The following is a 27570-nucleotide window of genomic DNA, read 5'->3' on the forward strand; positions in this document are numbered from 1 at the left end:
ATACCCACTGCTTGGCTTCGGCGATTCGGCGCCGGACAGTCATTGTACATTTATGGATGACTTACATGAATGGAAGATATCTGTAAAAGCGAACATTATCTATGTAGCCTCTTGGGTCAGATGCTTCGCTGATGATTGATCCCTCATCTTCAACCTGACTCTCATCGTCATTGTGGCTTGCTACTGCGAGCTTTCATATTTGTTCTGTGAGAGCTTGTTCTTGGCCAGCCACTCTGCTGTGATGCCGCGATAGTCTGCCACGCTATATGGCTCAAAGCATTCTCTATACCAGCTACCGCCCTTCCTTGTACCACTGAGACCGAGATCTTTCAGCAGAAGATCGTTCCAAGGCACAGCATCGAACACGAAATCGGGAAATCTGCGGCCAAATCCCCATGGTGCTCTCCTGTAGCAGAAACGCTGCAGCAATGCTGCATCATAACATATATCTGCCACGTCTCGACAGGGATCGATGGAGAGTTTGTCGTTCATGTATGCCCATATCCATAGGCCTGCGATCTCGTTCCGAATGTGCCCTGTAAAATTGAGGCTGTATCCTGCAAAGGTCAGACTCCTGTCCCCTTCAGCTGCAAGGCCCGGTGGGGCGAGAGAGCGGTAGAGACGCCAGGGAGTATAATCTCGTGGAGTGATGTTTGGGTCAATCTCGTCGAACGGGTTCGCTAAACCATCGTTGTCGGCACAAGCTGGTCGATTAAGCTCTTTGAGTTTGGGCCATCTCGAAAACACTTCGGCATCTGCCTTGCTGTCAAGGCCGCGCCAGAAATCCTGTTGGACTTTGGTGAGATCAATCGACGGTATGCCGAGCTCACTGTGCAGATGCTTGTCGGAGAAGTCGATAGCTGGCTTAAAGCTCCAGCCTGTGCTAGCCACAAACGCATCGGATGCTACGTATGTGCCGTCCTTGGAGTGTACGCCATGGTCATCAAGATGATCAAGATCCTTCCGGTGCACCTTAATTCTCGCGCTCCTCACGAGGTCAAGAATATCGGTTGGATAATTCAGTATGGCAATCGAGGTCGCGGTCTCAAACACTGAGCAATCAGGACGCAACGTCTCCAGACTAGGATCGTTGTTATATCCAGCTTGCTCGAGTATGTCGGAGCCCAATTTCCACCAGAACATGTCCACGACTTTACGTCCAAGCCAGGTCTCATGAAGGAGACTTCTCCACCAACCACTCCCGTCTCCATCGCCCCATAGGCATGGACTCATCCATGCGATGATACGCCTCGTGACTAACGTCTCTACCCAGAATTTACCAAGTGACCCGATCACGACGTTCGACAAGCCCATCCATGTTGGACCGTGACCGCTTTTGCGAATGATCCAATCGACTTCCTTGCCAGCGCTGGCGAACATATACACAGCGTCGTAAGCCGACTTGCCACCTCCAAATACAGTGACTCGCCGGACGTTAGGATCATCCTTCACTTTCCGGCCATCTGTAGCCAACTTGGCTGTGTTGGTGAGTGGCGCATTGAACACCTCTTGGCCCCTAATATACATTTTCTGGGGTTGTGAGGTCAAGCCAGTCGCGACGATTAGCTTCGCCGTGAAGATGGTGTACTCTCCCTTCGGAGTTTGCACACTGATTTGCCATCCACGGCGTTTCTCGCCTTTGACTCTCGAGGCACAAGTGGCTCGTGACTGGAACTGGATTTTATCGTACACATTGAAGTGTTTGGCATACTCGGTGATATACTGGTGCAAGACAGGCCCGGGAAGGTACTCGCCTTCCTTGACGCCAAAGCCATCGTGGAGCGGGTAGTCTGGATACTCGAAAGTGCCTCTCAGGTTGTTGCTGCGAAGACCCTCGTACAGACGTTCTTCGGCCCAGGTGCCACCAATGCTTTGATTCGCATCAAGCACGAGCAGGTTTGTGTCCGGAGCGCATTGCAAATACGCCTTGGCCGCCGCAATACCTGACCAGCCTGACGGAAACGTGTTAGTGGACAACGATGATCTGTCTTCTGGCTTGATATGCGTGACCTGCCTCCACCCACGATGACTACTTCCACAACTTCTTCCTCGTGAGCCATGATTGGTGATGTGGTATGGGTAAAGGGCCATCAAGCAGAGGCAGCCGAGATGCGCTCATGACATATGTGCCTACTCCAGGCATTGCTACTACCCAGACCATTGGACTTCCACTCGCCCCAGCAGCTGCGGCTGACATGCATAGTCTGTTGAAGGAGAAGGGATCTACGGCTCGATGGTGGGGCCTAGATTTAAGGCGTACCAATGACCGATCTCACTCAGCTCTACAAATCTTACGGGTTGGGCAGTGCATGAGCGGCGTCGACAAAGCTTGCGACTGAAGGGCTCATCTGCGTCGATGTTCGTAAGCAAGCAATGGTTGCCTGAGCGTATAAGTCAACGATGCGGGACACTGACTGGATAATGATGGAAGATTGCATTCACACCATACTATATACCCAAAAAACCATCTACCCATGTCCCAGCCAAATGCGCCATCTCAACAGAGCCCGCTCAAGCTTGAACTGAATATGTACGACGATTGCCTGCAGCCACTGCCTTAGGCATGTCAAAGTCTCCCGTCAAAGTCCTTCCGCACCAGAAAATTCGGAAGTAATGTGACAAGTTGTGGTTATTGCGCCGAGTGTAGATGCAACGCAAGTCAAAGTAGAAAATTACAGCCTCTTCATTACACGCCACAGATTGACGTTTGATGCTGTTGATACAAGGTCGTTGAAAGACATTCTGGTTTGCTCCACCAGTGCAATGAAGGTATATGGTGGTCCGAGCTGATTGTGGGTACGTCGAAGCCGTAATCTATGAGTCGTAGTAGAACATCGCCCTCTTGAGGCCAGTCGAGCTAGCGCCCACGGCGCCGGCGCTCGTAGCCGCAGCACCACCGAGAGCGGTACCGGTTTGACTTGTGCCAAGAGTGTCGTTATTGTACCAGTTGGATGGTTGTTGCAGATCCATGATGCTGATCTTGAAGTTGACGAATCTGCTGGCGATGATGGGTCCAACGATCAGCACCAAGAAAAGCACGAACATGCTGAAGTACATGATGGCGTAGCGGACGACACGGCGCTTCCGAAGACGAGACTGCTTGAGCGAGTAGATTGGTGGGCGGATTTGACGGCTACGGAGGAGTCAGTATTGGATGAGAATTAGAGTGTGCAACGTGAAACATACCTTGGTCTTAGCCAGAAGAGCATAACCGAGTGGAACTTGTCGATGTATGGCACCAAGATGACCGGCAGCATGAAGAACAAGAGCATGTGTCCGAGCACGAAGTCCGCAGCGAAGAAGCCCATCTCAGTAATCTTACACAGGAACTCACGGCCAGGCTGGGTGAGTGTGTGCCATCCAAGCGCGTACCACTTGCCGGTCCACCATGCTATGTTGGAAGTATCGGCGCGGAACTCTCTCGTCAGAGCCAGAGCAATGATGAGCTTGAAGACAAAGCGCTGAATGGCGACAACTGCGATCATGCCCAGCACGGTCTTGACAAAGCTCCAGCCTTCCAAGAAGAACAGGACCTCGAAGAAAGCCAGGAGCATGATGACGGCGATGCCGTGGGCGATAGCGGCAAGGACAGCGCCGAACTTCTTGCAGCACATGCTAAGTACTGGACCCATGCAGCAAGCCATGCCGAAGAAGCCAATGGCGACACCAGCGTTCACGGCAATGGGGCCGAATGCGATGATACCAATACGGATGAGTGAATTCGTAGGCGCGACCTGAACACCAGAAGGCTGGTTGGCCTGAACGACACCAGTACCGGAGTTGATGTACAAGTAAGGGATCAATGTGGCAGCGACCAAGACAAGTGGGCCGACGATCTCACTAAAGAACACATTGGTGAACTTGGCTCGCGGTGTGTCACCAGAGAGTTTGGCTGATGGCTCGCCGAGGGCCTTGCGCTTGAAACCAGTGAGACGGGTACGCGAGAGACGAACGAATCCGATCCAAGAAGCGGAGTGAGCCTTGGTGTTGCCTCTGGACAACCAGCGCAGGAATTCGCGGTAGTCGATGAAGAAGTCAGACCACGAGAACTGGTGAGGGTTGAACAAGAACGGCGAAATGCAGAGCGCGGTGATAGATACCCAGAACCAGAGGAGCCAGTAGCCCCAGACCGTCATCGTGCCAAAGAGCAACATCATCAGGAGACGAGCGCCCAAGTAGATGGATGGAGAAGCGAATCGCGAGTACAGGACACCGAATGGCATGCGGGCAGTGGCGAAACCACGTCCAGTACCGATGTAGCGAGCACCGCCGAAGGACAGATCCTGCTGGAGCGAGTAGGCGTAGATCTGACAGACGAACACCTCGAAGAGAGGCGAAAGTGAGCCGAAATGCTTGGCCAAACGGGTTGCCGCGCGCCAGAAACCACGCTCCGTCAACTCCTGCACCGTAAGAGGGATGAAGGAGATGAAGAACACGATGAAGATCGAGACAATGCAGCGTTCCACCCAGTTCATAATAGGAACGACGTTGACGCAGCCTGTCGGGAACAGAGGGTCCGTGATTGGCACGTTGTGGTTGTAGTAGCAGGTGATGGTCTCATGGCGAAGAGCGCCCAAGTTGACCAAACACCACATGAAAAGCTGCACCGACAACATGATGAACAAGTTGTTGATGTGGAAACCCGGGTGAGCGTAGTAGAACGAGAGGAAGCGGTCCAGAGGGAGCTGCGTGCCCAAGTAGTAGTACTCGCGAGACAACATCTGCTCGCCCATACCAGTTCCGATCTTGGTGGTGAAGTTGAGAATGGAGCCGAAACCCAAGTCACGACCCTTGCCACACTGGTAGTATTCGCAATGCTTGATGCGGCCACCACGAAGAAGAGCAGTCATACCGGCAAAGATGTCCTCGTTCAAGTGCAGACCCTTCTGAGCTTTCGAGACACCACCACGAGTGGTCATGAAGATGCCGTTCAGGAAATCGGGGTGACCATAATGAAGCTTGCCGCCAATCTGAGCCAGCGTACGTGCGAAGAGGGTACCGAATGTCTGTTCCTTTCCAGCAGCGACGTCACCGAGGATACCGATGTTCTCAGAGAAAATGTATTCACGAGCACCGAGAATGGCGACAGGGTTGAAGTTGGTTGGTGGCAGGCCGGGAGTGTAGGGCGAGACGTTGTCGGTGGTCATCTCCTCGAACTCAGCGAGGACGGATCGAATCTTCAAGCACTCCTCAAGGTAATTGTCCTGGTTGGCGTCGATGAGTTGAATGTATTCACCACGGTAGAAGATGACACTGTGGTTCTGGTTGTCAGACTTGCCGTCGCCTAAGATGGGGTTGCCAGAAAGCATGATCCTGAACTTGGGGCGACGCATGCCGTTCTCCATGATCTCGGAGTGACCGTCAATGAGTGCGGAATAGATTCTTGGATCTTCACCCTCAGCAGTCGGCGGCTCCTCATCCAGGTACGCAATCTGCAGGTCGGGGTAGGCACGGAGCAGGAACTCAGCGTTCTCGCGCTCTTCCTTGGAGAACTTGGAATAACGTTGCATGGACACACAGATCTTGAACTTGCGGCGAGCCATGCGTTCGAGCTCGCGCTCAAGCTTGTCGGAGTTGCCACCAAACATCTGGACGACTTCAGGGTTCTCGACACGGTACAGAAGCTTGATGGCGCGGCTGTAGTTCATGAAACCAGAGATCGTGCGGTAAAGTGTCTGCGAGCGGAGGGAAGCCCAGATACGAGTGCGGAGAGTATACTCCGGTGCAGCGGATTTGAAACCAATGCAATAGAACGGAAGATCGTCGATCTTGCTCTTTGCGGTATCCTTCTCGTTCTTCTCGAAGTCGCCGTTGAACTGAGAAGTCTCATCGGCCAAGATCTTGGTGTCCTTGACGAAGCAGTCCCATTCATGAGGATGAAGCTGCTTGAGGTACTCCAACATGGTGACGCGAGAGTATGGCTCATCCTCGCGAATGATCTCGCGAAGTGAGAGCAAGATCTTCTCGCTGTAGTGAGGAATGAGGACGGTGAACGTAGGCATATTGTCGACGGGCAGCGGCTCTGGAATTGGTGTCGAGAGCGACTGGGCGAAGAAGGAGATACGGCGCTCAGCTTCGGACATGGAAGGGAAGAACTCGGTCTTGAATGAGTGATCTTCCTGTGACACGAAGAACGTCGGCGCGCGGAGCGTGCGCTTGCCTTCCTGCTCAGACGGCACCTGGTGGTACAGCAGCTTCTGGACGTGGTCGATGGCAAGCAAGTGCTCGCGGTACATGGAGATGACAATGGCGTTCCAAATCTGCGAGATAAGCACCTTGGGCTTGTACTTGATCTCCATGTCGGTGGTTGCCAGAATCTTGGAGTAGATACGCTTTGGCAGGCGGGAGAAGATGTTCCTCCATGGTGTCCAGATAGATACACCGAGGTAAAACGACCTAGCCACGGAGAAGACGCAGTTCCAGATGATGTACCAGAGGTAGGTATCCAAGAAGAACAGGATCAGATCCGTGAAGTACATGAGGATGAGAAGGACGATGGGCTGCTTGTAGCAGAGAACGGTACCGATCAACTTGTCTCCGACGCAGTGCTGAATCTGCATTGTGGAGAGAATGCGGATAGGATCACGCAGCGACAGCGTCAAGAAGAAGTAGGACTCGGTCAGCTTGGCACCGAAGACAAGAGCCCAAAGACCATAGGACATCCACATGTCGTTGCCCTTGAGGCGCGGGAAGCTGGCTGTGAATGTCTGACTGGCGACGTACTGACGCTTCTTGCCGTTCAGGTAGCTGCCGAAGAGGCCGCCGAGTGGCATAATAGCGAAAAAGAAGAATGTCGCCAGAGCAATCAGGAATTGGACGATACCAAGGATGAGCGCAATCTTGCCAGTCTGCTGAACACCAAAAATGTAAACTGCGGGCGCGACGTTGATGACGAACATCCCGATGAGGAGCATGAGACGGCGAGTCAAGTGCTGGGCACCAGCCCAACGTCGAGGAACGTAGAGCCATTCTACCAGAGTAGCGAGAATCTGGATGATACAGGCGAGCGTACCACCGAGAGCGACAGCCGACCAGTGAACAGGCACGTGCGGCTGGTTGTTAACCTGCTGCTGGTAGTTCTTGGTGTAGAGCGTAGGCGAGTTGAATGCAGTGTAGAACCAGTAGACGACCACGTGGATGACCCAGATGCGGTTGAAATTGGTCAACATGTGGAACCACGAGCGAGTCTCTCGGTAAGTCTTGAAGAAGGCCTTCTTCCAAACAACATCCTTGAGGCGCTCGAAACGCTCCGCAGGTGGCAGATCGACCAAGCGGGTCTTATCCTCAAAGGAGATCCGCTCAATGCCCTCTGGGTACCAGAAGAGCTGATTCATGTCATCGTACCCAATGACCTTTTGGTGGTCACGCTCTTTGCGCACGTATTTGCCGTCGAAGATCTCGTAACCTTGATCTCTGCAGTAGTTGTACAGAGGGGTGATGCAGTTGTTGAGGTAGGTGAATTCCTCAACTGGCTCCACACGGTTCTGACAGGCCGGAGAGTGCAAGAAGTCGTCCGCGCACTTGAAAAGGAAGCAGAGCACTTCGGGCATGAAGCGCACCTGATTGGCCTCACCCCAGCAGAGCAAGTATAGCGCCACTTGGCGGACACGATCGTGCTGAGACATGCGGTTCATGCGTGTCTTCCATCGATACTCTGCGGCCTCCAAGCTGTTATCTCCTTCGAGACTTTCGAGAGTCTGTTCTTCATTCTGAGGATCCGCGTTCTTCTTCTTCGCAGCCTTACGAGCCTTTCGCGTGGCGCGGTTTGCCTTGCCGAGCTTCATGTTGGCAAATCCAACGGCATCATCGAGATCGAGGTGAGCGGCAAAGTACCATCTTCGGAAGTTGGCATTCTCGCCACCAATGTAATCCGCGTGCAGCGAGAGAAGAGCCTGGTTTGGCGACATGCGGGAGGCACGAGAATCGAGAAGAGTCATCAGATGATCGAACATGTTGCGCATGCTGTCACGCTGGAAACCAAATTTTGCTGTGAGGTCAAGGAAGATGTCCTCGATCTCCTCCTTTGACAGTGGGATCTGGGCATCAGAGGTCCAGGCTGGGTATGGCTCCCTCGATCGCTGACCAGCGGGAAGAGCGCTTGTGTAGTCCATGCCGTAGACAGGCGTAGATGCACCAGAAGAGCGGTTGCCACCGTAGGAGACCTGGGATGAAGGTGGGCGGTATCCTCGGCCGCCTTGACCTTCGCCGTACGAGTTGTAACGCTCGTCGCCACGACCGTAATAGTCCATCTCCGCTGCTCTTGCCATGTCTGACCTCATTGTGAAGTCGGAGAAAGTCTCGGAGTCCTCCTCAGAATCGTGGCCACGACGTCCCTTGCGCTGACTGTAGCCACGGCCCTGCTGCTGCTGCTGCTGCTGGTATTGACCTTGTTGCTGACCCTGATCGTAGTACTGGTCATTGTAGTACTCGTCTTGGTATCCTTGTTGGCCAGCCTCGTAATAGCCATCTTGAGCATAGCCCTCAGGACCGGCCTGGTAGTAGCCATTATCGTCGTAGTAGCCGTCCTGTTGACCGTGGCCGTGGCCGTAGCCAGGCTGGTCGTAGTACGACTGCTGTTCATCGTGGTAATAACCGTCGCCACCTTGGTGCTGCTCACCCTGGTGCTGGCCATAACCCTCGTCATAGCCACCTTGCTGCGGGGGTTGCTGCTGGTGCGCCATGGCTGGGCGTGTATTAGAGATTACTGGTGAGAGAGGTTGTCAGCTGCTGTCCGTGAAATGCTGCTGGTGGTTGTGGCAGATTCGTGATGACGGCCGCGTCTTGCGACCACACGCTCAAGTTACCGTGAAGGAAGTCACGATTGCACGTACCGACTCAGTTATTGACCATCAGATGTAAGAAATCTGGACGGTGGGTTGGACGACTTGTGATATCGCCGTGCCAGATGCGAAGGCGATGGTGGAGGTGGTGCAGAGATGCTTTGCCGTGGGCGTGTTGATTTTCCTGGCGGGAAAGCGAGCGTGTCCGTGGGTAAGCCAAATCTGGAAACCACGTCCCTTCACTACTGAATAGTCTCACACGTGCGTGCTGCAGTAATCAGCAACACAAGGGAACGAGTGTCGCCGCTGCGGTGTGTAATGGTAAAGGTCGTGGCTGGTGTGTCGAAGGGCAAGAATCGTTGCTGAGTGAACGCGCGTTGGATACGACCGACTCAGCCAATGCGTCTCCTGAGAGAAACTAGCCCGGCGAATTCTGATTGGCGGAGTTGCGATACAGGCCCCGGTCGTACTTGCGGGTTTATGCTTCTCCTCTGCAGCAGCAACAACAACAAAAACAAACGAACGTCGTCTGCGCAGCACTCACTACTTTTCGAGCCGTCGATTTGGAGGGAAAGAGGACGCAGATGTCAAGAACGAAACTAGAGGCGTGCGTAACGAGACGATGATTTCTGATGAGCGGCGAGCGAAAGGGGCACAGCCCGTCCGCCCAGGGCAGATTTCACCTGTGGAGGGAATCTTGGATTGCGCGGAGGTCTGCTCACTACCGGCCTCAAACGCTGGTTCGTCGATGCACCGCCGCCTGCAGCTTCTTTACGCGCTAGACGGCAACCGTCTCTCACCCACTCAGCAGGGGGACCTTGTATGTTTAACCTAGTGCTTAAAACACCCCAACTCTGATTGTATTGATGATTCTATAGACTGATCTTTTGCGACATTCGGACTGGACCGCGTCTGTAGCTGTCACTCTGAGCGATCTTTTGCCCGAGTGGCAAGCTACATAGACTGCTCACTATTTTTGTCTGTCAATGTGTGCATGTGGCAAGACCAAGACGCCTTGAATCACGTCTCACTGCCTGCCTTGTACGAGGACTATCACACACAGGGAAGTAAAAATCGCAACGCCACCCACGTTTAGCCGGTTTGGGTGACAGATGACATCGGAGATAAGAAGGCAGCTGCTATATCACAGTTCATGTTACTATAGTATGCCCTCGTTTCGAATTTGATCACCGTATGGCGTATGCATGAGGAGTATGGCGGGTGAATCTGAGACACATAGGCATGAACGCGCGAACGATCTCAGTCGTCGACAGCAGTCTGGCCATCAACCACGAGGCTACACTTCCAGCATCGCGCATCGTTCTGCCTGTGTGTAACAAATTCAAGGCCTCATCATCAACAAACAAGAAACGCCGGGGAGCTTCCAACAATACATCCATCGGCAGTACTACGTCCGCTGTACCTGCAGTAGCTTGCCACCGAACTCAGCCAATACAGATACAGTTCCCACCACCATTGCGTTGCTTCGTACGCTCAACGCCTGTATATCAACAAATGCTCTAACAAACAGCTGAGGTCGAACGGGAGTCGTCCTCAGCTGTGAGCTTCCGGAAGTCAGTAAGAAGTGCTGTCCTGCCTGCATTCGACCCCATCAGTATGCTGTTCATACCATTGCGCATCAGACAGTACTGTCTTCCCACGGAATGGCCGGATGCTATGATCCATCATCATTACCGTTGATCTGCTGACCGCAGTAGTAACTTCCTCGAACATTGCGTAGTCTCGTCTCTTGTCTTCCGAGCAACCGATAGATGGGCGATGGCCCACCGAAAGAGCGTTGAACTTGGCGGGTGGCGTTGGAGGACCCATGCGTCTCGAATTAGAGCTTCGCCACCCAATCATGGCCAAGCTCATTGATGCTGTCTCGCAATACACACGTGACCTGTATGCAGTCTCAGAGGCAACCGGCTGCAGTGCGGGATGTGATGCATTGCCGGTCTTGCATGCAGATTATTGTGTAGTGTATGTCAGGTCATTTCGACCTGGCATATGTTTACAAGCAGTCGTCCATCTTGAAATCCCGACGGACACGCCAGTACACTGTACAGTACAGGCAATCAAATAATAATGTAGATGATCTTCAATCCTACTGCCACGCAAGCGAAAGTAGAGTGCACGAATGCACGAATTGGATCTGGCGGTTAAGGGACGCGTCACCCGTAAAGGCCCTTTCCGTTTCGGGGTCACGCTTGGCGGGCTGTTTCTCCTGGCCTGCTGCGCGAGAAGCTCCAGAGTCGTCGGCCCAAACACGCAACCATCTTTGCCACGGCATCTCTCTGTCTCTCACTTCCACCTTTGTCATCCTGTTCCTTCTTCGTGATTGCTTGATCTTCACAAGCCGTCACAAGCAGTTTCTTCGTACACTCATTCAGCAGGGACCATTCGCTTTGGTTCGGGCGCGCATCACTTCCATTCCTGATATCAGCAGCAGCAGCTTTTGGGACAACACGATCAGTATTTGCATAGCGCATAGCTTCACACACAACCAAGAGCCAAGATGCGAGGATTCGGCGCGGCGTCCGCGACTGCGGTTGCCATTGCAGCCACTTCGCTGTTCATGAGCACTGCATCTGCCGCCGTTGACCCCATTGTCATCAAGGGCTCCAAGTTCTTCTACAAAACAAACGGCACACAATTGTAGGCGAGGCGCAAATGCTTGAATCCGAGGCGAATGCTGACATGAACTAAGCTATATCAAGGGCGTTGCGTACCAGCAGGACTACAACGGCAATGGCACATCAGGCTCGACCACGGCCTCGGGCACTACCAGCAACAGCTACACCGACCCTTTGGCAGACTTCTCCAGCTGCTCGCGAGATATTCCATATCTTCAACAGCTCAATACCAACACCATCCGTGTGTACGCCATTGATCCTACAAAGGACCACTCACAATGCATGAACGCGTTGGCCAACGCTGGCATCTATGTTATCTCCGACTTGTCCTCTCCCGCCGAGTCAATTGACCGCAACGACCCAGCATGGAACGATCAGCTCTACGCCCGCTACACTGCTGTCGTCGACAACCTCGCCAACTTCACCAACACCCTCGGCTTCTTTGCTGGCAACGAAGTCTCCAACGCACCAAACAACACCGATGCTAGCGCGTTCGTTAAGGCTGCCGTCCGTGACACCAAGGCATACATCAAGAGCAAGGGCTACCGCACGATTGGTGTCGGCTACGCGACCAACGACGATGCTGACATTCGTGTTGACATGGCCGACTACTTCAACTGTGGTGACACCGCTGATGCCATTGATTTCTGGGGTTACAACATCTACTCGTGGTGTGGTGATTCTTCTTACACCACCTCTGGCTACGATGTCCGCACCAAGGAGTTCTCCACCTACTCCGTCCCTGCATTCTTTGCCGAGTACGGTTGCAACAAAGTTGAGCCCCGTACCTTCACCGATGTCTCCACTCTCTACGGGCCTGAGATGAACGGTGTCTGGTCTGGTGGTATTGTGTACATGTACTTCCAGGAGGCCAACGATTACGGTATGTCAAACTTGGTGCTCTCACTCTATTCTTATACTAATCTCGCGTAGGCCTCGTATCTGTAAGCGGCAACACCGTTACCACCAACCAGGACTTCGACAACTTGAAGCAGCAGCTTAGCAACGTGACTGTCTCTGGAGTCGCAATGGCCAGCTACAGCCCGACCAACTCTGCAGCAGCATGCCCATCTCAGGATGCTAAATGGGCTGCGGCTGCCACGCCCCTCCCACCAAGCCCGAACCAGCAGCTCTGCAGCTGCATGTACAACTCGCTCGGCTGTGTCGTTGCGTCCGGTGCAAGCGCTGATGCCTACGGCACCCTCTTCGGCCAGGTCTGCGGCTACGGCGGCAGCATCTGTGCTGGTATCTCCCACAATGCCTCCACTGGCACCTACGGCGCGTACGGCATGTGCAACAGCACCGAGCAGCTCGCGTACGCCTTCAACCAGTACTACGTTGGCCAGTCTGCCGTTGCATCTGCCTGCAGCTTCGGCGGCTCTGCTACTACCAAGCCAACTTCCAGCGCTGCCGGTGCTTGCCAGACTCTTCTCAACCAGGCCGGTACCGCCGGTACTGGTACCGTGACCAGCCAGCCTTCCGGCACTGGTGCGGCTGGCGGTAGCTCTGGTTCCAGCGGCAGCGGCTCTGCATCGAGCAGCAAGGCCGCCGCTGGCATGATCGGCGTCCCATCCATGGAGACCGGTCTCTTGCCAATGGCTTTCATCGTCACGATGGCCGCTGTTTCTGGCATGGGCATGATCTTCTTGTAAGCGTAGGAAGAAGATATCGAGTAGAAGCGAATTGGACAACAGCGGAGTCAGCATTTGCGGCGTTTCCAAGTCAAGCATTGGCGAATGTCCGCCGTTGCCGAGGATGTTGGAATGATTATTGCCAAATCTGCGTAGCATTTACAAGCATTGGCTTTAATGATCGACTTCGTGGAGGTCTGGTGTGGCTTTCGTTATTGTGTTCTACCATCAGCTTTAGCGGCATGTACAGTGAAATGCTTATCTCGTTTCGTCATGGCCTCAATCGTTGTTTCGCCCCCGAAGTGCTGAAGCGTACTAAATACCAGGAGTCTCATGAGATCTGTACGCAGGCAGGGTCCTGGGGGATGTACACCCATAGAGTCTCTTAAAAGCAAGACCAACCAGCCTGCTACCAGCGTAGAGTTGCCGGTGTCCGACAGACGGAGGTTGGCTCTATGTATTCATTCATATCCATATTACAGCTTTCCCGTATATTAACTCTCGTCTCCAAATCGAAGTTTCGATCATACATAGCATCAACTTCGGTCCTCGTGTGCAAGACGATTGTCACATTCACCGCGATCAAAACAAAGTCGGATGACAACGATGATCATGCTAAGGAGATGCAGATGTCAAGAATCAAACCCCGATTGAAGTAGTCATGTAGAGTGATTCCGCTGGCGGGTTCCCCGGTCACGAAATTTGACCAGCAGGTCGATCTTTTCTGGGCCTCGTCCAGACGAACCTTTGTACTATAGATTTGCAAAAGCAAAAGAAAATGATCATTAGAAGCTATGCTTCTGGAAGGATAGAAGTCTCCCCTCCGTGGACTTTTTGTACCAGGTCAGCTGATGGTCACGTGGTGGTCGTCGTTGGTGAAGAGTGGCTTACTCGAACACGGGGCCTCAAGATGGTTGTGAATAAGCAATTACAGTCTTGCGCTCTTCCAGCTGAGCTAAGGAGAGTGGTGGATCGCCTGAGACGATCCTTAGCGGCTGGCTTTAATTTTCGGTGGCAGGTCATGTAGATTATATTCGTTAAGATCTGGTGCCGAGGTTCCCCCGTACGTTCTCTCCATTCGACACCTTTGTGCACGGATATCAAAAGCCTCTCGTGATATATTCGTGTTCAGGCCTATCCAGAAGTAATTTGAGATCCTGGCACTCCATGTCAACAAGCTCCAGATCTATAGCTGGATCAAGGAATGCGCTGTGCCCTGGGGTCTCTGTCCATAGGTCTACACAGCCTCCGAAAGAGTAGGTCGTGTGCAGGTCGACTGATGTAGATCGGCTCGACTTCTGTGATCATTGGGATGCGCAACTTACAAAAGGCCGCACATATCGCTATACACACAGACCATCGATATATGTGGCAGAATGCGAGGCAGGAATGCGCCGTGACCGAGACAGGCATTATCTCTCACGGATATCGCAGCTGACTACGCACGACTCCTACCAATGAGTACCCGATCGCAGTGATGTTCGGCAACGCGAGTAGTCACTTGTGGGAATTTAGAACGGAGAGGGGGACCTGGTCGTTGCTGGAATGGGAGTGCGATATCGCCGCGGGGACTCGGGTCGTCGAGTATGGCATCTGTGTACGAAGATGTAGTTGCGTATAGAGAGCCTCGGATATGGTCCGTAAGGACAAGATGGCATAGGCTTCATGCACGAGGTGGGTAGCGAACGCTATTTGGGTGTGTCGTCCAGTCTTGTAGCTTTTGAATGGTGGCGACGTCGCCGAACAGCTTCCGCACGATACCACGCGAGAGTATGCAAGCCACCATCAATGCGGTCTGATTACTGGGAGTCCAATGTGGTCGCCATATTGGGTCGTTGCCTCTGCCCGTCGGTCGACACTGCTGATGTAAAGTCAACAGCACAAACCAACGACTCAATGGAACGACAAGGCCTTCATAGCACCGGTCGTATCCGAATCCCTCGGTCATAATTGTGGGTGGAGACATCACGTATCGATCAGCGCCGACATTTTGACACGGAAGGTACATGTATGGGCAGTTGTTGGAGCGCTGTCGTGACAAGAGTCGACGCTTCCTCTTCACTGCCCAGAGAAGTTACCCAAACCCTAACCCTAAGCTCGACTTCCGAAGCCGAGGTATGACGAAACAGCTCAACTTTTGACGCGTCTGGTTCGCGTCTCTTTGATGAGACACATTATACTCTCCTTCACGTATGGTCGACAACATGACATCCTCTGACGACAGCGTACCGCCGAGCACGCCTTCACACGACAATGGTATCTTCTCAGACGAGCCAGCGCAAATATCAAGCCCGCCATCATCACCACCAGGATTCCCGTGGGAGCAGCAGAAGAACAACACAACCACACCAACAAGACCTGCCATCAGCGCCTTCTCGGTCTTAGGCAAGCGGAAAGCATTGGCGGATATCGATGATAATATGCGACCTACGAAGAAGGTCGCTCAGACGGCAGAGAGTAAGCCATTAAGCCAGATGCAGATCAGCCTGGGTCAAAAAGTGCAACAGAAATGCAAACTGTGCGGTATGGAGTATGTCCGGTCATCAGCAGAAGATCGCAAGCTCCATGACAAGCACCATAAGCAGAGTACTGAAGGATACGATGTTGGCAAGGACTTTGTGCAAAAAGCGCCGGTAGGGACGATCTTTGACGGTGTTGCAAAGGAAGACAGGATATTTACAGTGTATTGCTATGACACTGCACCGCGGAAGAGGAGGGCACAGGCGGTGCTACAGATTGCACAGAGGGACTTGGGAGCGGTGCCGATCTCCGAGGAGGATGTCTGGGGATACAAAAATGAAGACGGTCACGTAGGACGGACGTCGGAACCTCGTTATAGGGCGTATATGTATATCCGCAAGACGAAGTGCATAGGTTTGATGCTCATTGAGAGGATAAAGGAGGCAAGAAGAGTGGTCGAGCGAGACGCAGCTCGGCGGGAGGCGAAGAAGGGAGCATGTCCTGGTAATGGCTCCGCTCTTTCGACACTTCAGGCACGCAGACAAGCTGCAGAGAAAGCGGAGCTGGAGGCAGCGAAACATCCCATTGAGCTCTCACGAACGAGCGACGGAGCCAAGATTGGCATAGCGCGGATCTGGACGTCACCAACGCACCGCGGACAGGGCATTGCTGTCGCGTTACTCGATACTGCGGTCAAGCATCATGATGAGCGAGTAGACAAGAAAGTGGTCGTGCAGGTCGTGGACAGGCAAGGAGAAGTGGTCGCGAAGCAGAATGACACTGCTGTATGTTTAACAGACGCGACATGCGAACCACTGGAGAAATTGAGGGGAAAAGAGGATGTGGCGTTCAGTCAACCAACGGCAGCTGGTGCGCGTCTTGCGAGAAAGTGGTTCGGGAAGTTGTATGGGTGGCATGTCTACATCGACTAACGTGTGCACGACCAACAATTAGCTGGACGCCCATGAACGTCGAAAGCGGAGCGAGCACTGTGTTGTGCAATTGCACGTTCTCATCTGCCATGAGCAGAGCACGTGGTGTCTCTGACTTCATGCGTTGCACAAGACAGCGGGCAATGCATGGTTGAGCTGTATGCGGCGAGAACGTATGCCTTTTTCATGCGACGGAAGAAATGTGCTCGTGCATATTATGATATCGTGTACGCACGATGACGAGAGGTCGACTTCTTGATAGCTTTCCTGTCAAGCATGATATCGGACGAGGTATGTAGAGCTGTATGGCAGTATGCGTACGTCCAAGACACCCACAATGCTATTACTCTTCCTCACGACACTACTATCAGCCGCCATGTCTCAAGAGCAAGGCTACAATTACATGAACAGCGGCAGTCAGCATTACATCGATCCGAATGGCGTGCCCTTGTCGGTACGAAATTCATGGTGTACATACCAGGTGAATACTTGCTCGCAGCTTTGCGGACCTATCGTATACAATTCCTGCGATCCCGTACGCATCCTACTCGTCGATCACTCGTGCTCTACTGATCATCAAAGAACGCACTCGAATGCTCATGCACATGTGCCAACACCCAAACACCGAACATCACCGCCTACCTCTACACCCTGCCATCTTTCACCTGCTTCCAATGGCAACTCAACTGCTTATCAAACGGCACGGATATCAGTTCACCACTCTTCAACGCATGTCGATCGGTGCAATGTGGAACGCTCGACGCGGCGGTCGCAACAACGACTATCTTCCCGACTTCACCTCCGGCTCTTGGTAGCAGTACACTGCAGAATCCGCAGCAGCTCAATCCTAACGCCAGAGCAGGACTGGGTGCAGGATTGGGAGTCGCTGCGCTGTTCTCTCTGACCGCCATCGTATTGATGTGGTTCTGGCATCGACGCCCTGCCGCTTTAGCCACCCCTAGCAGAAACGATAGTAGTTTGGAGACCCAGGTCAACACGCGGCCAATGTCCGCGCCTGCAGAGATCCAGATGCGACGAGCCAGCGTCAATGGTTTGGACCTGACGACGGTGAAGAAGCCTTTTGTCGCGGCAGCAGACGTGATTGATAGTCCTGGTGGTTCACCGCCCAGGCCATCCTTTGGACATGGCAATGGCAATGGGAATGTGAATGGTAGGGGCAGTGATGTAAGCAGAGATGGGAGACCAATGTCGCACAGGAAAGGCGACGTGAGGAAATTGGAGGCGAGGGAGAGTAGGATGGTGGCACAGAGCACAGAGGAGCTGTAGGATTGCAGCGCTGTGGGACGTTGCTGTTGGATACACAGGACGCCCTGGTGAAGTACTGTCTGTTTGTCGGAAATGTAAAACCAAACCTTCACTCACCGGGTACAAAATGAGGTCAATCGGGGATAGTCGCTCTTTCTTCTGGTATGAGCTCCGTACCATCTCACGGATCAAGCCTCAGCTGCTTCTCCTTCACTTTGGTGTATTGTATGGTAGTCCATACCAGCCGTTGATTGCTGATCAGTGATTTTCTCCCTCCCAGCCATGATTGTTCACTAATCTCACTAACGGCGTCCTGGCAGTCGTTTGGCCCCAGTACACTCGAGATCAGTCATAAAGGACTTTTGCTTTGCAATCTGTGGTGTAAGAGATTATCAATGCTTCGATGCGATGAGGTGAGATGACGTGAAACGCCTTGAAGCCTTTCACATGCCAGTCAAAATTCCGCCCTGCCCCGCCATCAGGCCTTCGAATCCAAGTGAACCATTTCTTCCCCTCTTCTTCAATATGGGCAAAGACCCCTCAGAAGGCTCTCTACCGACGTGCGGCAATCTCTGGCTCATCGTCAAAGCCGCAATTCGAAGATATTTTGTGCGCAATGGCTCCCAAGATATCCGCCTCGAACCGCACCATTCGCGTTGAAGACCTTACGCCAGCAACATTCTCACCTTTCGGCTCCGTGGTCCAGAATCCTGCTTCTCATGGCGGAGCACCGAGACTCGAGTGCGCGGTAGCGAATCAAGGTTCGGCAAAGAAATGGCTGGATATTACGAAGATGCAGAACTGGTATGGGATGGGGCGGAGTAAGGAGGCTGCGAAGGTCGTGATGAACATGTTCGTCTGTTCGCCACGAAGATTGGATTCGATGAACGGGAGGGAGGTGTTCAAGGTGGGCGTATTGGAGAGACATCCTTTCACGCCGCAGACTTTTGTGCCTACGGGCCTGGACGGGAGGGATCAGAAGACTTGCTATCTTGTCATTGTTGCTCCGACGCTGCCTCTCAGCTCGAGAAAGGGCGACCAGAGTGATAAGATGGAACCGGTGTATCCTGTGCCAGCACCACAGAGGAAGACGAGCTTGAAGGAGAGATTACTCGGGGCACGACCCAATCTGTTCACGAATGATCATACACCGAGCACTACGCCTACAGGTTCTTGGTCCGATGCACCCACGCCGAAGGGACCTGGTTTGCCTGATCTTGGGAACATGCGGGCTTTCATTGCGAGGGGTGATCAAGCTGTCACTTATGGTGCTGGTACATGGCATGCGCCAATGGTGGTCCTTGGGCAGCAGGCGATTGAGTTCGTGGTGGTTCAGTACGCGAATGGAGTGGCCGATGAGGACTGCCAGGAGATATTACTTGAGGCAGGAAGTGGAGAGGACGGTGTTGCTGTCCTGGTCGACAGCTTCTTTGACGAGGATCCGTTGAAGGCGAAATTGTGATTGCGGATTACACTATGATACCCAGGAATTTTATTTAGCACGGTGTTGGTAGGCTTTGTTGCAGTGTTGATGACCATACGAACATCATCTATAATGTATACATGTCACTTCGCCACAACGTCGCCACAGTTGTGGTCGTGCTTGCCCCCAGCGACCTGAAACAGTGGCGCTTTTGTAGGTGGCCCGAAACGTCTGTGCGCAAGCGCGATCTTGAGGCAGTCACGAATTATGTTATGTAGCTCTTGACTCACAATTTGACGGATGCTTTGGCGAGTCACCACCTGGCGGTCGCTGGCGAGAGAAAAACCCATTGCAAAGATACACAAAGCAGTATACCATTTCACACCCTTCCTGACCATACGGACACACGCGACAATGGCTCCCAAAGACAAGGACGCAGCCCCTGCAGGACCCCTCGAGTTGACCCCACCACCATCTTTCTTCGCATCCAGGAACGCCCTCTTCGACAAGAGGAAAGCCGAGCGAGAGGAGTGGGTGGCGAAGCAGCCGCGTGAGGACATCGAAATCACATTAGCCAATGGCTCATCGAAGCAGGGCAAAAGCTGGGAGATCACACCCGCGGGAATCGCACGTGAGATTTCGAAATCCTTATTCGAACGCACAGTAATTGCACAGGTGGATGGCGAGCTATGGGATCTTGAGCGGCCGCTTGAGAAGAGCTGCAAGCTCGAGTTGCTGGACTTTGAGCATCCCGAGGGCAAGAAGGTTTTCTGGCATAGTAGTGCACATATCCTCGGCGAGGCAGCGGAGAGGAGATGGGGTTGCGCATTGTGTATTGGGCCGCCCGTCGAAGATGGGTTCTATTACGAGATGGCGCTTCCCGAGCAAGCTGCGGTTACTGCGGCGGACTACAAGCCTCTGAAGCAGATCGCCGAGAAGGCAATCAAGGAGAAGCAGCCGTTCGAACGACTCGAGATCAGCAAGGAGGATTTGCTGGAGATGTTTGCGTACAATAAGTACAAGCAGCATATCATCAAGGATAAGATTGCGGACGGCACTTCCACGACTGTGTATAGGTGTGGTCCACTCATCGATCTGTGCAGGGGGCCACACGTACCAAATACTGGTCGAATAAAGGCCTTTGAGGTCATGAAGAACTCTGCCAGCTACTTCCTTGGTGATGCGAAGAACGACAGTCTGCAGCGTATCTACGGTGTCTCATTCCCGGACAAGAAGGTGAGCACGAAGTGACAAATACTTTCGAGGTATCGCTAAAATTTTTATAGTCACTCGACGAGCACAAGCACATGCTCGAAGAAGCCGCGAAACGCGATCATCGCAAGATCGGCCAAGAGCAAGAACTCTTCTTCTTCCACGAGATGTCCCCTGGTTCGGCGTTCTTCTTGCCACGCGGTATGGTCATCTATAACGCACTAATGGCCAACCTGCGACAAGAGTACTGGAAGCGCGAGTATCAAGAAGTACAATCACCAAACATGTACAACTCCTCTCTGTGGAAACAGTCTGGTCACTGGCAGCACTACAAGGACGACATGTTCACCTTTGACGTCGAGAAGGAAGCGTGGGCGCTGAAGCCAATGAATTGTCCAGGCCATGCCCTGCTTTTCGGTCACCGTGAGCGCAGCTACCGCGAGTTACCCATACGTATGGCTGAGTTCGGCGTTCTGCATCGAAATGAGGCATCTGGAGCACTTACTGGTATGACTCGCGTACGTCGTTTCGTGCAGGACGACACCCACATATTTTGCATGGAGAGTCAGATCGAGCAGGAAATCAAGGGTCTCTTCGACCTGCTGAAGTCTACATACGGACTCTTCGGCTTTACTTTCCGTATGAAGCTATCTACTATGCCAGAGAACCATCTTGGTGACGAGGCTACCTGGAGAAGAGCGGAAGAATCCCTTACCAAGGCGCTGGATGAGTTCAAGGAGCAGACCGGCACAAAGTGGGAGCTCAATCCTGGCGACGGTGCCTTTTACGGGCCAAAGATCGATGTTACAATCTCTGATGCGCTGAGGCGTGAGTTCCAATGCGCCACGATCCAGCTCGACTTCCAGCTACCGCAACAATTCAACCTCGAGTTTCGGACAGAAGAGCAAGCTGGTCCACGGGAGCAAGTCAATGGCGAGACAGCAGCAGACAAGCCCAAAGCCGCGGACGGTACATCAGAAGCGGAACAAAAAGACAAGCTCGTTATCCGTAGCGCACCTCCCGCTGAACCAGATTCAAGCGCGGTCAAAAAGGACGAAGACAAATTCCGGCGCGAACTTACACCCGGGTGTGCCCGCCCGGTCATGATCCACCGCGCCATCTACGGCAGTTTCGAACGCTTCATCGCCATCCTCTGCGAGCACTTCGGCGGTAAGTGGCCCTTCTGGCTCTCGCCTCGTCAAATTCTCATCGTGCCCGTCATGGTCTCGGCCAACGACTACGTGCTCGAACTTCAGGCCTTGTTCCGAGCGGAACGCATGCACGCGGATATTGATATTACGGGCAATACTTTGCAGAAGAAGATCCGCACTGGGCAGCTGCAACAGTACAACTTCATTTTTGTGGTAGGCGCGCAGGAGAAGGAGAAGAGGAGTGTCAACATTAGAAACCGGGATGATCCTGAGACGCAGAAGTTGGGAGAGTTGATCCCGGTTGATGAGGCGATTAGGAAGCTGGGGGCGTTGAGGGACAGGAGGCTGTTGAGTAGTAGTTTGTCTGAGCTTTGAGATGGCGAAAGCACAGGAACAGATGCATTATCAGCGAGTAGGAGGCGTTGTCGTTGCGCTCCGCTGGTATGCGGGAACAAGACATGCCATGGCCTGGCCTACAGCAAGGTAGCGATGATGGCCGAACATTTGATCCGTGTCTGCTCGATCTTGGCTAGTCAGCCTACCCAAAACGAACTCGCATTCTCACCTATCACTTACTTGCAGTGCTATGACTCTTTGCCTGCCGTAAGCAAGCCTTTGCGAGCTGACGAGCGGATTTAATGGTCAAGTCCGCTCCGACGGACATCATGTAAGACTGTATATCAAGACTGTTTCGTACGACTGAATCGAGGCTGGCGAGTCTTCTTGACCTACAGACCTCGAGCAACAGTGCCATTGCTTTAGTAATGCCGGAGCATCTCGATGCACTACTACTTCGCTCCCAAGAGCATGATATGCCAAGTCGTGATGGAGACTGACCCGAAAGTCAGACGACCGCATCCACATGCCGCGGATCGTACACTCTATAAATGTGATGCGGCGTGGGTGTAGACGGTATTCGCTAGCTCGGCAGTCCGGAGAGCTGTATGCATACCTCAACTCACAGCACACACATTCAGCCTTATGTTTTGAGGCTGGCACTCATATGACCTTTTCGCGTTCGCATCGTCGCCTGACCATCCGTAAGTCTTGGGGTTCAGGGCATGCCAGACGGATCCTCCAATCAGATGTCGATTGGTCGGCTGCTTACGGGATTATAAAGATATCCGACCGAGTTCCAAGTCCGATGCGAACACTATGCGATTCCACAGTACAGCGTTCGGTCGTCCGAAGTTTCCGGTACCGTCTTGTCGAAAGCTTCTTCCTGTTGTCATCTGCCACCAAGGCTTCCCAAATCGCATCTCACCGCAGCTGAGCTATGCATTAATGGTTATGCACGCATCACGCAACAACTTGGCGCGTGTCTCGACCACGAGCAGCTCATTCGTCCAATATCTGCTCAAGGTGAGAAATGGTATGGCATCTGTATCGTCAGCAGCCCTCAGAATCCCTCGGCGGCAAGCGGAAAGGTGGATCCAGCCTTGCCAAGCGGCTCACGGCGGGCGCGCTTGCAGATCCTTGCATTCGCTTTGCATCGCATCACTACCTTACCGAAGCTCTCACTACTGTACAGAAACCTCAATCTTGCGGATAACTTCTCGTCACATGCGTCATTGGAGGCATTTGTGAGGAACTGCTGTTGCTCTGACAGACTGCTGACATATGTCGTCCAATCGGCGGTGCTGGAGGGGCCTGGCTATGGCTCCCTCCTTCAGCACTGGTATGGGCAGTCGGGTTCAGTCATCGACAGGTAAGCAGCGCTCTTATTCGCATACTCTTCTGGCTCTCTGGTTGTTCCACGTTGTCCTTATTCTTGCCTTGTTGCCTGTCAAACATTTCGTTCCGTACACGGGAGAACATATTGAAACATTTTACCTGGAGGCTGGACGAGGAGCATATGCTACGATCGACCTGGACAGTATCTTCAGACTACCAACACAACGATACCCTAGTCCAGAAGGAGCTTTCTATAGATCACCTGAATACTGGAAGCAGTCTGCTATCATCTCCGCTGGTAGCGAACACAAATGCAGAAGAAGCTCGCTGTACCCGTAGCGACAGCAGCGCTCCTCCTCGGGGCGCTGCCATTGGTAGCTGGCCATGGCGACCTACATGAGACCATGGAGCACATGGGCGTGACCTCTGCCGACGATGCAAACTACACCTCGTGGTCGGACGGCTACCCCAGCTACTTCAGACATGAGAGCTGCGGAGGCTGGATGGTGGCACATATCGCACTTATGATCTCCGCCTGGGTCATCACGATGCCGATGGCACTAATGCTAAGCATAGCTCGGTCACGATTTCATCTGCCAGCTCAGATCCTGTTCCACGCTTTGAATGGAGTCGGCGTCCTCACGGGTTTCGTCTACAACCATGCAACACCGAACTTGTACAAGGGCGATACGCATTCGCCTGGTGGCTGGGTGGTGACCTCGGTAACGATGTTTTGGACATTCTTATGCCTGTATACTGCATACAGCGAGCACAAGAGCAAGCACGATGGTGGACACAGGCTGTCGTCCCAGAACATGGGACGTTATAGCATGCTGCAGAACTACAGCGTCCAGACACCGACAACGCCAGTACGATGGTCGGGAGACTCAGGCATGGGTAGCTCGAGACACGACAGCTCCGACTCTATCCATCAGAAGCCGGAGGATTCTGAACAACCTAGCCATAGCGACGAGCGGGGCGACCACGAAGACGATGAGGAACCCCAGCGTCGAGGCTTCTTGGGCAACAATAGAGTGAATCGCTTTCTGTCGAGACACATGCAACGCTTCTCTACACCTCGGGTCTCGACTGTGGCCCGCGCTTCCCAGATCGTCCTGGAGAAGCTCTTGTTACTGCTTGGATTCGGAGCTATATGCACAGGATTCGTCGTCTACGGCGGCATCTCACGGAAGTGGGAAGCCTTCTCCATCGCAGCGCACTTCGTCAAAGGCGGCATCTTCTTGTGGTACGGGGTCCTGACACTCGGCCGCTGGATGGGCGCCTTCTCGGAATTCGGCTGGGCCTGGAACATCCGACCCCAACAACACCTCGTCGCGCGCTGGAAGACCCGCATGCCCTCAGCAGAGTTCACCGAGTCCTTCGTCATCTGGCTCTATGGCGCCAGCAATGTCTTCCTCGAACACCTGAACAACGCAGGCGGCGAATGGTCGCCACAGGACTTCGAGCACGTGAGCATCACTTTCCTGTTCTTCGGCGGCGGGATGCTAGGGATGCTCATCGATTCGGCTTGGATTAGGGAAATGATGAGCACGAGTGTAGTGCTGCAGAAGAGCAAGGATTCGCAGCTTGTAGACGCCTCCCGCTTTGACCGCGCAGCCGCTCCCGCCGATGTGCCGGATGAGCTTTGGCAGGAGCCGAAGACGTATCAATTGCCGCTCAATCCCATGCCGGCTCTTGTCATAATGCTGTTGGGGATCATGATGTCGGCGCATCAGCAGAAGAGTATGGTCAGCACGATGATGCATGCGCAGTGGGGAACGCTGTTCTTCGCTTTTGCGCTCGCACGTGCTGCTACTTATGTGATTCTATACCTCAAGCCGCCGACCTCGCATTTCCCGGCCAGGCCGCCGACGGAGCTCGTGGCGGCTTTCTGTTTGACTAGTGGTGGATTGATGTTTATGATGAGTGCGCATGATACGGTGTGGGCTATCGAGTCGAATGGACTGGACGCCATGACCGTTTTCACCGTCACTATGGGGTTGACCGGGCTTATTATGGCATGGCAGTTGATCTGCTTTGCTGTCAAGGGCTGGGCGACACGCTTTGAACGACGAGCTGCTGGTATGCCGTTGGCTTAGTACAACCAACACACTGCAGGACTTCACGAAGCCGACCAAACGACCATTGACCCGTATGACCTCGTCAACTATCTCCATGACCTATCTATGGTTCTATGCGCGCATCTATACTTCCTTCAGCGTTAAGAGGTGCATGATTTGGACAATGTGCTGATACCCTTTTGCTTTTCACTGCTGTTCCGCAGCACAACATATAATTAGATCATAACCCTAAGGTCAATACTCATCATCGGCATCTCTCCCTTATGTGACGTGTGCTTAGCCATTGGTGAGTTTCTGAACGTGTGCAGATCCAAGTGGAATGAATGGAAGGTGGAAAACGACAAACACAAAATGTTCACAAGTGTTATTTCAGGCATGTTGATATGTGTGCCTAGAAAGAAGAGCGAAGAATGTCTATCGGGACCGGTCTAGTCCACCTCATCATGATGCCCACCACTGGATGCCGACGCAGCTCCAGGATAAAAGTCCAGTCTCCCACCCTGCCCTATCACGCCCGTCCTGTCGTACAGGCTCTTCGCCCGCAGGAACGGATCCGCGCGCCAGTAGTTCTCTGCCAGCCTCTGCGCGATGCGTGATCGGCCTTCGCCACTACCCTCACCTGCAACCCACGAAGAGACTTCATGCTCGTAGCTTGACACGAGCTCTTTACGCTCGGCGAGGACTTGATCCCGGGATGCCGTGTCGGACATGGCTTTATTCTCACCCTCGATAGGCTCGACGTAGGAGTATGTCCAGTCCTCGTTCCCGCCCAGTTCCTTCGGGATCTGTGCCTTTGAGATCCACTGACTCAACTCATCCACATCTCCTGCAAAATGCACTTTAGCCGCCACCACGGGATCCAACCACCCCTTGATAATCTTCCACACCCCCTGAAAAATCCAGGGAGATTTGTAGACTAGCACCGAGCCCAGCGATTCCGGGTAGTTCGCCTCAAAACACTTGATCATGAACTTCACCGGCGTGTAATCCATATTCGCCATCGAAAATCCCGTCATATCAAACACAATCGTCGCCGTATCAACGGGCGGTCGGAGCATCATCCGCGCGGTTTCTATCGTGTACACGGTGAACCTCTCCAGACTCCGTTCGCTCTGCTCGCCCTGCCGATGCAATTTCACTCGCACATAACAACACGCTCTACCATCCTTGTCGGTGCCGTGGAGGAAGGATTTACCCATTCTTAACTGGGCCATGAAGTCCGCGCCTTCCTTCTTCTCAGCTGCGTTGGAGGAGAGGGTTTCGGAGAGGGCGTGGGATTCGCCTTGCGACATTATGGAGTCGTCGACGTGCATTTCGGTGCTGCGCCATTGCATGGTGGAGACGAGCATGATGAGGGCGGCTTGGACGTCCCATTTGCGGGCGCGGAGGAAGCGGAGGAGGAGGGCGTCCGGGTGGTCGTGTTTGGTCATGGACCAGAAGGCTTCTCGGAGTTGTTCCGGGGTTTGTGAGGCGAGGGCTTGTTGGAATTCTTTGGTCTGGCCGTATTTGTCGTTGGTGTCGCCGTCAGAGGTGGTGGAGGCGGTGGAGAGTCTGTTCTTTTTCTTGCCGAAGAGGGACATTCTACTTTTCTTCTTCGTCTCGGGTGCTGCTTCGCTGGAGGGTGTGGATGTGCCGTTGGATTCGGTGTGGTCGGTCTCGTGGGCCACTCCGAAGACGTCTAGAGTGGCTGACCACATCTCCCTCAGCTTCACTTCTTGATCTGGCGTTAGGTTGCCAGGTCGTCCGGGTGGTATTTGTGCAGCCATGTCGTCTGCCTCCAACTCCCCTCGCGCGACTTGCGCTTCGTCTGCTACTTCTGCTGCGCCAGTAGGATCTGTGTTCTTCTCAATATCGATATATGCTGTCGCAAAGTATGCAATGCCGGCAGAAATGGCTGCTGTGGCGAGTAATGTTATAGGATCGATCGCGCTATGGGTAGGTCTGCCAGGACGTAATCGCTGTATTGGAGGCGCAGCACAGAAAATACGATGCGCCGAGAGCAGTTGCTTGTGGTTATTGCGAAGGCCAAGGTGCTGCTTAGGGTATGCACGGCTTTTTGGTAGGCGCAATGGTCGGATGAGTGCGCGATTTGGGAGGGACATGAAGCGTTTCTCTCTGCGATATGCGCGACGGTATGATTTTCTGATTTTCTTCCTGCTTACATGTCCACTCGTACTTTGATGCATGGTATCCCCGTCGTGTTCCGTTCCTGGCATGACGACAGGCGGGGCTGAATCCCGGATGCTTTTCCAATGCCGAGCCGAGCGAGCGACGCGTGGGTTGAATTGAGTCGCGTGGATGCTACTCGGCAGAAAAGTTGAGAG

At 53.3% G+C, this 27570-nt stretch overlaps 9 protein-coding genes across 9 annotated transcripts; 6 read left to right on the forward strand and 3 right to left on the reverse strand.

Annotated features, from left to right (window-relative positions):
- Positions 1-180: 180 nt before the first annotated feature.
- LTS14_002475 (uncharacterized protein) lies at positions 181-2060 on the reverse strand (the record flags this gene model as incomplete). The annotated part of the gene is made up of 2 exons (XM_064835181.1): positions 181-1952; positions 2021-2060. 2 exons carry the CDS (start codon positions 2058-2060, stop codon positions 181-183), a joined length of 1812 nt encoding a protein of 603 aa, XP_064697116.1.
- Positions 2061-2814: 754 nt separating this feature from the next.
- Positions 2815-8681, reverse strand: FKS1 (1,3-beta-D-glucan synthase; the record flags this gene model as incomplete). The annotated part of the gene is made up of 2 exons (XM_064835182.1): positions 2815-3133; positions 3187-8681. The coding sequence occupies 2 exons, from the start codon at positions 8679-8681 to the stop codon at positions 2815-2817; spliced, it is 5814 nt and encodes a 1937-aa protein (XP_064697117.1).
- Positions 8682-11298: 2617 nt separating this feature from the next.
- LTS14_002477 (uncharacterized protein) lies at positions 11299-13068 on the forward strand (the record flags this gene model as incomplete). The annotated part of the gene is made up of 3 exons (XM_064835183.1): positions 11299-11438; positions 11491-12299; positions 12350-13068. 3 exons carry the CDS (start codon positions 11299-11301, stop codon positions 13066-13068), a joined length of 1668 nt encoding a protein of 555 aa, XP_064697118.1.
- Positions 13069-15251: 2183 nt separating this feature from the next.
- On the forward strand, positions 15252-16439 carry LTS14_002478 (uncharacterized protein; the record flags this gene model as incomplete). The annotated part of the gene is made up of 1 exon (XM_064835184.1): positions 15252-16439. The coding sequence occupies one exon, from the start codon at positions 15252-15254 to the stop codon at positions 16437-16439; it is 1188 nt and encodes a 395-aa protein (XP_064697119.1).
- A 376-nt stretch (positions 16440-16815) lies between these two features.
- LTS14_002479 (uncharacterized protein) lies at positions 16816-17726 on the forward strand (the record flags this gene model as incomplete). The annotated part of the gene is made up of 2 exons (XM_064835185.1): positions 16816-16893; positions 17022-17726. The coding sequence occupies 2 exons, from the start codon at positions 16816-16818 to the stop codon at positions 17724-17726; spliced, it is 783 nt and encodes a 260-aa protein (XP_064697120.1).
- A 504-nt stretch (positions 17727-18230) lies between these two features.
- LTS14_002480 (uncharacterized protein) lies at positions 18231-19167 on the forward strand (the record flags this gene model as incomplete). The annotated part of the gene is given in 2 exon segments (XM_064835186.1): positions 18231-18314; positions 18334-19167. 2 exon segments carry the CDS (start codon positions 18231-18233, stop codon positions 19165-19167), a joined length of 918 nt encoding a protein of 305 aa, XP_064697121.1.
- Positions 19168-19542: 375 nt separating this feature from the next.
- THS1 (threonyl-tRNA synthetase) lies at positions 19543-21866 on the forward strand (the record flags this gene model as incomplete). Its single annotated transcript, XM_064835187.1, has 2 exons — positions 19543-20364; positions 20415-21866. The coding sequence occupies 2 exons, from the start codon at positions 19543-19545 to the stop codon at positions 21864-21866; spliced, it is 2274 nt and encodes a 757-aa protein (XP_064697122.1).
- A 1610-nt stretch (positions 21867-23476) lies between these two features.
- On the forward strand, positions 23477-25390 carry LTS14_002482 (uncharacterized protein; the record flags this gene model as incomplete). Its single annotated transcript, XM_064835188.1, has 2 exons — positions 23477-25247; positions 25284-25390. The coding sequence occupies 2 exons, from the start codon at positions 23477-23479 to the stop codon at positions 25388-25390; spliced, it is 1878 nt and encodes a 625-aa protein (XP_064697123.1).
- Positions 25391-25674: 284 nt separating this feature from the next.
- On the reverse strand, positions 25675-27462 carry CSR1_1 (phosphatidylinositol transfer protein csr1; the record flags this gene model as incomplete). The annotated part of the gene is made up of 2 exons (XM_064835189.1): positions 25675-27279; positions 27409-27462. 2 exons carry the CDS (start codon positions 27460-27462, stop codon positions 25675-25677), a joined length of 1659 nt encoding a protein of 552 aa, XP_064697124.1.
- Between the last annotated feature and the right edge of the window lie 108 nt (positions 27463-27570).

Source organism: Recurvomyces mirabilis (genome assembly GCF_035927965.1).
Source record: "Recurvomyces mirabilis strain CCFEE 5264 chromosome Unknown scaffold_5, whole genome shotgun sequence".
In the NCBI taxonomy this organism is placed as follows: Eukaryota; Fungi; Ascomycota; class Dothideomycetes; order Mycosphaerellales; family Teratosphaeriaceae; genus Recurvomyces; species Recurvomyces mirabilis.